Genomic DNA, 13,924 nt, shown 5'->3' on the forward strand with positions numbered 1-13,924 from the left:
TTAGAATCAGAGGTGCCAGGGAGCTTTCTGGGAATGAAGATGGCTGACCACATGTCACAGTATGTAAAGCAGGAATGAAAAGAGCTTGAGAGAAAAGTACAGGGACCTTCCTGGGAGTGAAAACGGCAGGTCACACGCTACAGCCACGTGCAGAGGCTGCCTGCTCTGCATAAGAAGTTGCTATCTAAAAGTGGGATGACTCTGCAGGGGGAAGATATGCATTTACAGGAAAATCTAACTTGTGTGTGACGAAGCTTCTAGTTGAAAAACTATCTCATAACAGTCCATCTGCTGTGTAAATCAATCAATAATCTAGGGAGAAATCATTTGACTGATTTACGAATGTTGGTGTTTATTGACTAAACCACAGACTTACTAAGCAAGGTTTATACATCAAACAGCGTGTATTCAACTCTTTACTGACATGTGATGCAGTTACAGGAATATAGAGTGTTTTATGCTTTTCTTCCAAATAGGGAAACCTCAACAGAGACTGCTCATGTAGGAGAGACACTTGTAGAAACTTGGTTATAGCCACAGGTGTCATTAAGAGATATTTTCCAATCAATAATATTAACAAATGTAGTTCATATCAAAAACATTACTTCCAGCATAACAGAAAATATTAAAGCAAACTTGCTCAAAGAATTTAGCAGACATTTCTCCTAGGGAAATATCTAACCTTCAAACTTTTCAAAAGAATGTGAGAATCTGTGATTTTTTCTGATTGAAAGTTGGGAAAGTATAATTACTAACAATTCATTCTGGAAGATGGACTAGGAGTAGAGAAGTGATGTGATTCCTTTTTTTGTTTGTTTTTCGAGGTAGGGCTTCTCTCTAGGCTGACCTGGAATTCATTATGTAGTCTCAGGGAGGCCTCGAAATCACAGAGATCCTCTTACCTCTGCCCCTCGATTGTTGGGATTAAAGGCATGTGCCACCACGCCCGGCTAGTGATGCAATTCTTTAAATGGGAGAAATATTACACCTCAACTGGTTTTAGTAAATGATCCTGTCTCAAAGAATAAGGTGGAGAGGGACTGAGGAAGACCCCCCCCCACATTAATGTCTGGTCTCCATACCCCACCTATGTAGGTGTGTGCCCACATATGTAGACACGCACACGCATATGAACGTGCATACACATGCACCCACCCACACAACAAAACTGACCTCTGAACTTGACATTTAACTGAAACCAAACTATCAATTAGCATGTGCTCTGGTAGCCTCCCTGAAGGCAGATGCTAGGCGAGACTTGAGGTGGTGTCAGGGAATTTAAGGGAAACTTGAGAAAAGAAGAGGCTGCCGCATGTGGGTCAGGGTTACACAGAGAGAATGGCCTCATATCTCCTTTCAGTACTTCCTTATCCCATCTGTGGAGGGGACTAAATGTTCCCGTGAGGACGTTTTACAACACCTGAAGTGTAAGGCTAAATGCTACAGCTGAAAAGAAGGCCCTTTCTAAGCAGCATGCTCCAAGAAGAGGCACGCACGCTCCTCCTCCACGGACAGAGCTTTCTGAACGGAAGGTGCAAACAGGGCGCTGTGACCTGCAAACATCACCCGGCTGACTCGGATCACCCTGTCCGCGCTCCTGGGCAGCAGGAGGGCCACACTCAGGCTTGTCTCTTATACAATTTCCCAGCCTCTTGCCTGGCCTTGCTCAATGCCGCTTGTTTTGTAGCTATCCTTTCTTTCCACCAACTACTGTCTCCTGCTCAGTGTGGCTTTGCTTCTACCAAAGGGCAAAAGAACTGATCTCCATGGGCTCAAGACTGTTGAACAGGAAGACAGAGGCTGTGAATTAGCCAGTTGAGGACTCCTCCCTGGAAGGAGGCACCTGTGGCTGATCACAGGGATGTGAGCACAGCCATCTCAGTCCATAGTTCCCCCCAGGTGTCCCTTTGAAGCCATGGCAGCCACAGCTCACTACGTAAGAGCCACGGAAGTGCTGTGAAGGACCACAGGTGAATGAGCCATCAGCAGCTGTCACAACCCTTGTGGGGCCCCCGACAATATCCATTACACCCAGTCACTGGCCTACTGGGTCAGACCAGAACCATTTAGCAAAAGAGCACAGATGCCACCCTGCTGGGTAGTGCTCTGAACACCTGCCCACACCCTCCACTCACCATCTGGTCCAGGTGGACCAGCAGGTCCAGGGACTCCTGGGAGCCCTGGCTTCCCGTCAGCTCCAGGTGGGCCTGGATAGAGTGCAGGGAGACCTGGTTCTCCTATGTAGCCTTTGGGTCCCATTTCTCCCGGCAGGCCTCTCTTGTCATCTGAAACCAACAGCATTCATGGTAGGTGTTCACATACTTAAGAGTCTGTCTTAGCCTCCACTTGCATAAGACACTGCCAGCAATCCCAGTGGGCTTCACAGTCTAGTGAGGTGACCTTGGTATGTTTCATTACCACTTGCCAACTTAGAAAAAGTCCTCACCCCCATAACAGCCTGGAATTGTGACCCACATTTGGCCACAGCCTTGGATGACCCTCATGCCCCTTCCACACAGGGACGAGATCACACCTGTCACCCATCAGTGTCACACTGTAACCCAGCTGGTGTTGACTGACAAACGTGCTGCTCGTCAGAGTTCTGAGGCTACTCCTTGAGGCGCTTCTCAACATCACGGCAGGAAAGCTGTGTGGCCTGAGAATCCCCACCCGAGTACAAACACCTTTTGATGCCACAAAATTCACTTACCTCCATCTCCGATGGACAGGCCAGGAGGGCCTATGGGGCCAGGGTCTCCTGGCTCACCCCTGCTTCCTGGCTCTCCGTGGGTTCCTGGGAATCCTGGGTCACCCCTGGAACCTGGAACAAAGACAAACCCCTCACAAGAATCAGACATGTCCCACCACAGTGACAAGAGCCCTGTTTGCAGGTTACAGCTGGCATCGGCTTTCCCACTGTGTATGCATTATCTTTTTTTTAAAGTTTTATTTTTATTTATTTGAGAGAGAGAATGGATGTGCCAGGGTGTCCAGCTACTATAAACGAACTACAGATGCATGCACCCCCTTGTGCATCTGGCTTATGTGGGTCATGGGGAATTGAACCTGGGTCCCTTGGCTTTGAAGGCAAGTGTCTTAACTGCTAAGCCATCTCTCCAGCCCTGTGTATGCATTTTCTGAATACACTGTAGAAGGCAAGGATGGTTCAAGCGCCGAGAACACAGGGGACATTCTGCTTTCAAAGAGGTCACTCACAGTCGTATGGGGGGAGGAGTCCTATAATTACAAAAACAATGTAGAGGCACAGGATGCCAAAAAGACACCTTGAGGGGCCAGAAAATACAAATGACAGTCAGTAGCAATGATGAAATGTTATTCTGCGTCCTCCTCATGTGCAAGGCTTGGGATGAGTGCCATGCAGACATCTGATGACACAGGTCCTTATGGGTATAGACAACACTGTGGCCCCTCCCACATGCCATGAAAGGGCATCAGGAGGAGACAAGTCACACTGAGGTGGTCAACCTTCAGTAGGCAAGACTGGGCTGGAGAGTGGGGTGCTGGGAAATCAGATAGAAGATGCAGCAGAATCCACAGGAACATGGAAGTTCTAGGATCAGAAGTTTTGTCAGGCATGTGGCAGGCTGGGGACAGGAAGGGCACACTTGTCTCCTGAGCCCCAGACACACACTTCCAGGTGAAAAACAAGTGGACATACGTGAAGTGGCATCACAGAGTTCTGTTGTGTGTGTGTGTGCATGTGTGTGTGTGTGAATATAATTAGGAAAGATGAGAGAAAAGAGAAGAAAATATGATATTTTATCACATAGCTCTTAGTAAGTTTAAGGATATGTGTGCAATCTTTTTTGTTTTCTCCCCTAAGGTAGGGTTTCACTGTAGCCCAGCGTTTCGTGGAATTTACTCTGTAGCTCCAGGCTGGCCTTGAACTCACAGTGATCTTCCTACCTCTGCCTTCTGAGTGCTGGGATTAAAGGTGTGCGCCATCATACCCAGCTGTATGTGATCTTTTATGTCTCATCTCAAAAGAAATTCCTTAGACTAAGCCGGAGCTTGTGGGCATGTCCTGTGTCCCTGGGAGACAGTTCCTGGTCCCCTGATGTCCTCCCTCTTGGGTAGAGGCTGACTGCAGCCAGGAGTCCCTGTGACCACATGTGAGACAGGTCCAAAGGCTTCAATTTCTACCTCACAATGACTGGGCCAGTTATAGTGTCCAAGTTATCCACAATGACAACTAGAACCTTCTGGAACATTACTGGTCCTGAGTAAACACTGCGTGAACAGTGGCCACCACTAGGTACTGGCACAGTGAGAGGGTGGAAGGTTTAAGTCCTCAGGTCTCCGGACAAATGGTAGCATTACTTTTAGTTTTGGCCACTTTGTTACCCCTTTAACTCAACCCTTCTCTCTCTGCTTGCTGCATTTCACTAAGCTCATGCTAGGCTACCTTGTGAAAGATACATTTGTTTTCCTCTTTATCCCCCCAAAATCTTCTTAGCGGTCAACCTTTGGCTGTGTTAGTTTCACATAGAAAAAAAAAAGCTTATTTAAAAAAGTTCTAGTAGCAAGAACAGTAACAAAATAGCAGTCAACCTTTGACTCTAAGAAGCTCTGGAATGTAACTGGGCGACATTCCAGCTCTATAAGTCAGGACAGAGTCAAGTCGCAGAGGACCAGGGGACAACTCTAAATCTGCAGGTGAAAAGTTGATTTTCCTTTCCTCTCTATCCTCCTTTTCCCTTTCCTTCCCCTTCTCCCTTCCTCCCTCTCTCCCTCCCTCCCTTCCTTTCTTTCTCCCTTCCTCTCTCTTGTTTTTTTAAGATAGGGTTTCATTCTACCCCAGGCTGACCTGGAATTCACTATGTAGTCTTAGGGTGGCCTCAAACTCAATCCTCCTACCTTTGCCTCCCAAGTACTGGGACTAAAGGTGTGCACCACCAAGCTCTTTCCTGCCTTTTTTTTTTTTTTTTCTTTCAAGGTAGGGTCTTATTCTAGCCCAGCCTGTTCTGGAATTCCCTATGTAGTCTCAGGCTGGCCTCAAACCCATGGTGATCCTCCTACCACTGCCTCCCGAGTGCTGGGATTAAAGGCGTGCGCCACCATGCCTGGCCCTGCCTTTTTTTATTTTATGAGAGAAAACAGGCACACCACTGCAAATGAACTTCAGATGCATGGGCCACCTGTGTGCATACACCACCTGTGTGCCTTACTGGTGGGTTGAACTTTGGTCCTTTGGCTTCGCAGGCCAGTGCCTTAACTGCTAAGCCACCTCTCCAGCTCTTTCCTTCATTTCTTGAGACAGGGTGTCACTCTAACTTAAACTGGCCTTGAGTTTGAGGCAATCTTCCTGCCTCGGGCTTTCAAGTGCTAGATTACAGCAGTGAACCACAATGCCCAACGAACTCCTGGAAAGATGATTTTTTTTCTTTTCTTTTCTTTTCTTTTTTCTTTTTTTTTTTTTTGCGGTAAGGTCTCAGTCTAGCTCAGGCTGACCTGGAACTCACTCTGTAGTCCCAGGCTGTCCTTGAGCTCACATAGATTCTACCACCTCTGGATTAAAGACATGCTTGGCCTTGGAAAGATGAATTTTAAGGCCACCCATCTCTGCGTGATGCCCAGGAACAAAGTGTGGTGCAGAGGGAGAAACCGATGAATCTCCTGCTCGGCTTTTTAATGGCAGTTTTTCTTTTTTTGAAGTAGGGTCTCACTCTAGCTCAGGCTGACCTGGAATTCAGCATGTAGTCTCAGAGTCGTCTTGAACTCACAGTGGTTCTCCTACTTCTACCTCCCAAGTGCTGGGACTAAAGATATGCTTGGCTTTTTTTTTTTTTTGTCTTAAAGACCTTTTTAAAAATGCAAGAGGCATTACTAATATTAACTTAAAAGTTATGTTCTCAAAGAGAGTGTTTTCATTTGCCAAGGTCACAGATCCTTGATCAAGCCTTCCTCCTCAGGGGGACTTGTACATGCACCGGAAGGTGAAGGCTGGCGTCACACACGGGTCTGAGGCAAAGGTATGTCTGGGGCTGTGTTCATGGAATGTGTCAGGCCCACCAGGAGATACCTCCTGGGTCCCCCAGGCTCAGGAGAAGGGTGTGCTGTGTGGCACCCTTAAGTGACTTTCAGAATCTGTACAAGGCTCCTAGAAATGAGGGGAGCACTTCCCTGATGAAGTCACATCTGGAAGGGGGTGAGTCAGGCAGAGCTCAAGTGACAAGGGACGCTGTGCCCTGGGTGTCTCTGTCTTATTTCACTCAGAGGATCTGTCTGTAAACTTCCCAAACGTGCTTGAAACGAAGGACGGAGCGAGTATGACGCTGCACGACCCATGGAGGTTTTCATACAGACCTTTTGCCAGCGAAGGATGGGGCGAGTAGGCAGGAGCTCCTGGGGGGCCCCGTTCTCCTCGTTCTCCCTGGGAAAACAAAGGCAGAGTGTGAGGAGAGCCTTCTGGAGTTTTCGTTATACATCTATTTCCCAAGAGTGAGACCCAATGTGGACACTGGTGTTGGTTGAGAAGCAACTGTTTTCACCATCTAACCTAAACTGTCCCCAAGCAACATCTCCACCATGTGGTCATGGTTAGTTTTAACATCCTAGCCTCCAGGCGACACAGGATGGAAGGAACACCAGGACTTGTGAATTCCTTGCTGGATGCCAGAGGTGGTTCAGATTATAAGGGTGTTTGAGCCATCCATCTACCAAGGAAGGGACGGAGGTTGGAGGGGATGCAAAAATCCACAATACTAACTGCTCTAAGGCACGCATGCTCTCTAGAGCTGCCTGGCTGTCAGTGGGCTCAGGAGTCCAATATCTACCTGTAAGTTTCCCTGCTGTCCCCAGAGATGACCTGACCAGGAAAGGTCATCCCTAGTAGTTGGCCCAGATCACCTCACATGGTCCTCCCTGCCAGCCAGTGGGTTTGACCTTCCTGGCCAGCCCGTGGGATTAGTCACACACATCTCATCCTCCCTGGGGAACTGGGGGAGCTCTGTCTCCTGACACAAAGCCAGCTTCCTTGACACATGGTATTCCCCGGGGACAGGGAGCACAGGTGGCAATAAACTGCTGCTCATCCCTCTCTGTCCCATGTCGGGGCCACACGCTTGGCCATCTGTTTGGGGTGAGGTGTCACTTTCTCCTGTGCTGTGGAGAGCAGGTCACCATCAGAAAGGGAGACGTGAAGCATGCCTCACCTTGGGTCCTCGGGGCCCACTGGGGCCTTGGAAACCATCCTGGCCTCTGCTTCCCTGCAAGAGAGACAAACCTGTGATCTCCAGCGCAGCACGAGACCATACAGAGACCCTGTCCGCTCAGAACCCCCAAACCCCTCAGTGCTTGGCGTGTTCAAGTCCCCGATCTCAGAGGCACAGCTGCTTTTTAATTTTTATTTAAGAGAGAGGGGGGTGGGGGAGAATGGGCATGTGAGGGCCTCTAGCCACTGCAAACTAACTCCAGATGCGTGCGCCGCCTTGTGCATCTGGCTTATGTGGGACCTGCAGAATCAAACATGGGTCCCTGGGCTACACAGGCATGCACCTTAACCGCTAAGCTGTCTCTCCAACCCTGTTCCTTCTCCTCCACATCAGCCCTCAGGGCCGAGACCAGGAGCTACTCTTGGAGGGGAGGTGGGCTTCCTCATGGGGCAGGGGGGCATCACTGCAGGGCGAGGCTGCCCTGTTGGTGATTTCATGATTGATCAGTGGGGTCAGGCGCTGATACTGGAGCTCTCCCTCCAAGATGGGCTTGGGAAGCTCTTAGTTGCCACTGCACAGAGGTGTCAAAGCCTCTTGATTAGGGGTTTTCTCTTCATTAGAAACTTCTTCACACTGCTGGCTTCAGCTTCCCTGGAATGCTTTCTTGACATTGACTCTTGGAAATCACATCAAGAGGTATCTGGACAGACAAAACTCTCTAAAGCCTGGAAGTTATTCCCTTTTTGTTAAAGACCACGTGTGGGGTAGCCTTCCTGACCCCCGGCCAACACTACAGAGATGGCTTGTCTGGTTCATTGAAGGAGGGTTGAAAGTGCAGCTTGCATATTGAAGTCACGCTGTCAGGTGAACAAGATGGGCTGGGGTTCTTTGTTCGCGTGTGGCACTAGGGGTTACATCTAGGGTCCTAGGCATTCTAGGCAAGTACTCTACCACTGAGCTATGTACCCCGATGTTGTTTTCTGTTCCAGGTCTGTGGCTGATTAGGGGATTTCTCTCACACTAGGTAGAGCTGAACATTCAAGAGCAGTCGATTCTTGGTTCCGGAGGCAGGCTGAGGAGGACCCTCAGGGAATGGCAGGGGCACACTGCTGGCAAGCACCCACTAGACTCATAGGGAAACCTTCTCGCCTCTGGTTTTCAGCAGCTGTCTTAGGCAGTCTGGATTCACCTGCAACATTTTTCTGGCTTTCTAGACCCTTCCTCAGCCCAGTGAGCTGGTGCAATGGGCTGGGGGAAGCAACATGTGCTGGGAGAAATTCTGCCAGCTGGCAGGACAGTCTCTGAGGTGCGATGTCAATCCCAACATGCAGCCTGAGGCCAGATGTCCCTGCAGCTTGTATTTTAAGTCACCCTCACTTGGAGCCATCGCCAGCAGCCTGGAGTTGACACCGGGCAAGGCTCTTCTGCTGCTATGCTGGGGCTGCTGCGACCCCGCGATGTCTGGGGCCTGGGCAGCTCTGGAGTCCTCAGGGTCCTACTGACATGGGAATGGCTTTGGCCGCACTGCATGTGGGCTGTGGTCAGCGCATCCTCCCCTAGGGGAGCAGGTCGCTGTGAGCGTGTTTTACAGGAACTCCAGTGGGAGAAGCTTTTGGTCAGTCACCGAACATAGGTTTCCCCACAGAGCTGCCCAATCCTTTGGCTTCTGGGAGCCACGCTGTCATCTACAGTTTACACTTGTGACCCATGTAATTGGGTTACAATAAAAAAAAAAAAAAAGCCAAACACACAAATATCTCAGCATGCTTTAAGTAAGTTTACGATTTTGTGTTGGACGACATTGGTAGCTTTCCTGGGCTGCACGTGGCCCACTGGCCGTAGGCAGCAGACATTTGCATGGAACAAGGAGGGGAGGCAATCCCGACTTTTTCAGAAGATGGAATGAAACCACAAACGCCCTCCCATCCCTGTCAGAACTGACTAGAGGTCACATGTGGGTATGCACGCACGCATGTGTGGGCACAGAGCATTCTGTGTTTGCTGTGGTGGCTGTTTCTGTAGGCTCTGTCCACAGCTGCTCCTTGGCGTGTTCTTTCGTTTCTGGCTCCTAAGACTAAAGTCTCCGTGCACAACTGGAGAGCTCAGGAGGAGGGCAGCTGGCTGCTGGGGGAGACACACTCGGTTTGTACTAACAAGCACAAGCAGTGAGTCATTTGTGTACGTCTGCCTATTGCCCTATTTTTTCAGTTGCGTAAACTATTTCCTCTAACCCACTTAGGCGCAGGTGTCTATGTTTTCCCAAGTCGTATGACTGCAGAGAGAGCTGGACAGGGTTTTCCCCCCACCATCCTCACATCTGGGCTACAGCAGCCAGGGAACCTGGTGCTCAGAACCTGCTAGGTCATTGTCTTTCGTGACCTCTGTGTCCCTGTGGCAGCTGTGGGCTGTGTTTTTAAACACTGCAGCTCCTTCACGTTGGATATGAAACGAGTGATGTTCATGATGCCCCCGGCCCACCACAAGGGCTGATAGCAGTCTGCCGCGCCAGTGGAGGTGACTGACTTCCAGATGTGAATGTCCTCTTTAGCGCTGCCTGGCGGGGGGCAGCTGCTGCATCCGATGTGCTCTTTTTTGGGGGGACACTTGTAGCAGTAACTAATGTGGCAGAAAGCTGGGTATTGTTACTCTCTGGCCTGAGTTTGGAGTTGGTGTTGAGAATGACTACCATGAATGTTCAATGAGTGCATGCTGGGTGAAACTATAGGCATCCTGGTCCAGCTACATTCATTCATTTGCTGCTGAGTTAAGAGCCACACATGGGCTGGAGAGATGGCTTAGCAGTTGCGTGCTTGCCTGTGAAGCCTAAGGACCCCAGTTCAAGGCTCGATTCTCCAGGACCCACGTTAGCCAGATGCACAAGGGGGCGCATGCGTCTGGAGTTCATTTGCAGTGGTTGGAGGCCCTGGCAAGCCCATTCTCTCTCTGTCTCTGTCTGCCTCTTTCTCTGTCACTCTCAAATAAATAAAAATAAACAAAAACATTAAAAAAAAGAGCCACACGCCCCTGTATGCTGGTGCAAAGCTAAAGGCAGAGCCAGGACTGTCCCCCATGGGTGCTGGGCTCGTCACTGGCTATATGCTGTAGGGTTCAATGTGTGCGCACAAGGGATGCAATGAGCCACTAACTAAGTAACGAGCCATCTCGAAGTGTGCCTGTCCCACAACCTAGCGTTTAGACAATTTGAAACTGACCCAGACTCATAATCCATTTCTCACATGCATTTTCTGTGAAAATAGCAGTCAAAACTGTCAGCACAGCACATGACAAAAACAACCCATTTGGTCATCATCAAACACAAACAAGTTTCAAAATGAGCCTTGGTTGCCTGGTCGACAACCTTGCTGGGGTGACATCACACTGGAGGGCATGTGGTCCAAGGCTGGGGCCTGGGGGACCAGTGATGGGGGCCTAGACAATTCCTTGGGTGACGTGGGAGACAGAGAAGGGGTAGTGGTCTGCTAAGGACCGTGAGGGCTCTGGGGGAAGGATGACTTAAGTGACCGTAAGTGCAGGGGACATCTCCAGTGGTTCAGTGGGGACAAAGGCTGTTTCCAGTGCCACCACCACGGATCTGCAAGAACACACTGGCATTCTATGCGGTGGACTTACCTTCTGTCCTGAGGCTCCTTTCTCTCCATCGAGGCCAGGGAAACCCTGAGTTGAAGAGAAAACAGAAGCCGTGAGCAACTCAGATGGGGCTGCCAGACTTCCTAGAAGGTGGCATGACCAGACCAACGGCCATCAAATCCTTTCCTCTGAAGGTCTTGTCAAGCAGCTCCACGCAGCCGGGTCCAAACCCATGTGAGAGTCCCTAACCGTTTCCCCTCTTAGGGCTGGGGTGGGGTGCAGAGGTGTGACCAGGTAAGAAGATAAAAAGAAGCACACGGGTGCCTGGGAAGGGAGGAGCCACGTTTCCTCGGACAGCCATCAATTGATTGGAGACTTTTTTTTTTCCTGGAAGGAGGCTAGTCACCTCCGAGAGATGCATACAATGTGCCATCTTTACCAGTTAAAGAAACGGCGAGACCCACACGCTGAGTGTGGAATCAGAGCGGGCTTGTGAGTGGGCGCGAGGCATGAACAAGCCTCTCCCTCCTTGTTCTGGATGCTACCAGCTGAATCGCTTTAGGGGAAGCAGCTGCCAGACAGTCACCAAACCTGCGTCTCCTTCTAGGCCCCGGGGCTCCCACTGTGCTTCCCAGCCCGTGGCCAGGCCTGGCCCAGGGACTGGAGCACAGGTCGTTGCTGGAGCTCAAGCCATGGCTCTGAAGGTGGCCTCCCACTAGGGGACATTCTTGTTGGACTTTTGGGGTGACCAGAGATCAATGTGTGCTAGACACTGTTATTGGTTCCCAAAGGCTCATTGAGCTTCACGTGGGTAGGAACACTTCTGTTTGGTTCCCTCCCTCCTCCAGGTAGAGGTGCCCTGCTGCAAAGCCCTCAGTATGGTATGAACGTGTGTTCATGGACTGTGGCAGAGGGACCTGAGTAGGGTGTCCACAGTGGTGGCTGTGTGCACCTGGCTGGGGACAGGGACAATGAGAAATATCTACCTTCTACTCAATTTTGCTATGAACCTAAAAACTGCCCTAAAATAGAGAAAGAAAGACTAAATTTAAAAAGTATTTTATTTATTTATTAGAGAGAGAGAGAGAGAGAGAGAGAAGGAAGGAGGGAGAAAATGGGTATATAGGAGCTTTTAGTTGCTGCACACGAACTCCAGATGCATGCACCATCTTGTTTTATGTGAATACTAGGGAATCAAGCCAAGGTTGTTAGGCTTTGCAGACAAGTGTCTTAACTGCTGAGCCATCTCTCCAGCCCAAGAAAGGCTAATTTTAAAAGCAAAAAAGCAATTGACCACCCAAACAAGCATGGTTATATATATATAAAAAAAAGCATGGCTCACCCGTGCTCCTGGAAAGCCCATGACTCCTTCCTCGCCCTTCAAGGAGATACCCTGGGAGAGAACGACAGAAAGTGAGGGGTGCCCCGAGCTGGCCCTACCCTGGGGTTCCTCTGCAGCCCCCCCAGACTCCTGCGTTAACGTGACATGACCACAAGGTAACATGCGTGTGGAAACCCACGGGCACACCACGGTTGACCTTTGTCTAGGATGCCACATGTCACCACCACAGGTTAAGCCACCAAGAGAGACAAGTGGGAGAAAGAGGAGGGCTGGATGTGGTGAGTGAGTGGGCTGAGTGAGCGCCGGGCAGAGAACAGAGGCCGGCCCGTCACCTTCCCCGTTCTTGGTCACACATCACACCAGATCACAATTTCATAAGATGCCAATTACTATCATACAAAGGAGGGCCTTCAGAGCCAGTCTCCCCCTCCCTGTCTCTCTCTTGGTTTTGCAAGACAGGCACGCACCACTTTGTGCATCTGGCTTTATGTGGGTACTGGGGAACAGAACTCTGGTCATGAGGCTTTGTGGGCAAGTGCTGTAACCACTGAGCCTTCTCTCCAGGCCCCCCAAAAGAGTTTTCTGAAACTTTTATCAGGATAAATGCTACTTTTCAGCCTAGACAAGTAGATGGAATCCAAGAGCCCTTTGGGCTAAGACCACAGTGCAAACAACCTGTCATCTGAAAAAGAGATCCCAGGACTCAGCAACCTCTGTGAGGAGGAACATTCTGATCACATGACTTACTGGCATCCCTGGTTCGCCCTCACTGCCTTTTTCACCCTGTGAAGAATCCAGGAAGAGAAATGATCACTCATTTGAGAATATCAGCGTTGAAAATTTGATTCAGGCTTATGGGATGAGGTGAGAAGTATTCAATAAAACTTTAATCAATCATGATTAAGTCACAGCAACCAATAACTCCCTGGTGTCACAGCTTCAAAATTCAAGTGGGCACTGTTATTTCTCTTGAAGCTACATGGAATCAACTGTGACTTGTGATGAGGTGGGAAGTCTTTTCTTCTCCCACTCAGGCTGTTTCCTTCATCAGCCGTGGGGTTCAGATACCCTTGGTACCTATGTGGATGTTAGCTCCCACATACCTGGCCCACAGTAGGAGGTCACAGCCACGTGCCTCAAATGATGGCACATTCATCCAAATACAATATAATTAGGAAGGTCCCCTGAGGGAAAGAGGCTTTTGGAATGTGTTAAAATCTCGAGCAAAAGTGGTTTTAGACAGCAATGCTGATCCTGCCCGCAATATTGTCTGGACAGGCAGGTGCTTGGCTCCACCTCCTGATATGACAGAGGCTGGAGAGGCTCACTGAGGCTCCAGACAGGGTTCCCAAAACACAGCACCTCTGCGGGGCTGACTAGAGACCAGGTTTGGAAGCCAGAGAGCACTTCAGCATGGGGCCTGTCCACCTCTCCTCACTCCTGGACAGCTGTCCTGACCCTGCCCACCACCTCCCAGACCACAGTCCTCAATAGTCACTCCTGACTCAGGGCACAGCTGAGGGCCCTGTCTTCTGTCCTCCACACTGGGGTTTCACTACAGATACCTGGGAGCGTAGCCGGAGAAATATTTCTGCGTTTGGCACTGGTGTGGAATTTTTTTGTGCCCACATATTACATGTCCCAACTTGACATGGGGTCCTCCACCCTGGGCCTCTAGAATCTGTCCACAGCTCTGTGATGATGGGGTGATGATCTCTAGTGACCCAAGGTCACATCAAAGCTTGCTCTGCTTGAGTCAGGATTAACAGCAGCATGCAAACCCAGGGAGCACAGGACCCTGGCTTTGATTTGAAATCCC

At 49.9% G+C, this 13,924-nt stretch overlaps 1 protein-coding gene across 1 annotated transcript in view; it reads right to left on the reverse strand.

Moving 5' to 3' along the window:
* Col4a2 (collagen type IV alpha 2 chain) overlaps positions 1-13,924 on the reverse strand; it is a 160,831-nt gene that overhangs the window by 33,551 nt on the left and 113,356 nt on the right. The window contains exons 14-20 of the mRNA XM_045144872.1: positions 12,853-12,888; positions 12,106-12,156; positions 10,806-10,850; positions 7,176-7,229; positions 6,328-6,394; positions 2,711-2,821; positions 2,136-2,285 (exon numbers count right to left, since the gene is read on the reverse strand). Of these exons, the coding sequence (XP_045000807.1) occupies positions 2,136-2,285; positions 2,711-2,821; positions 6,328-6,394; positions 7,176-7,229; positions 10,806-10,850; positions 12,106-12,156; positions 12,853-12,888 (514 nt within the window). The remainder of the gene's footprint in view (positions 1-2,135; positions 2,286-2,710; positions 2,822-6,327; positions 6,395-7,175; positions 7,230-10,805; positions 10,851-12,105; positions 12,157-12,852; positions 12,889-13,924) is intronic.

Source organism: Jaculus jaculus, chromosome 3 (assembly GCF_020740685.1).
Source record: "Jaculus jaculus isolate mJacJac1 chromosome 3, mJacJac1.mat.Y.cur, whole genome shotgun sequence".
NCBI classification, from domain to species: domain Eukaryota; kingdom Metazoa; phylum Chordata; class Mammalia; order Rodentia; family Dipodidae; genus Jaculus; species Jaculus jaculus.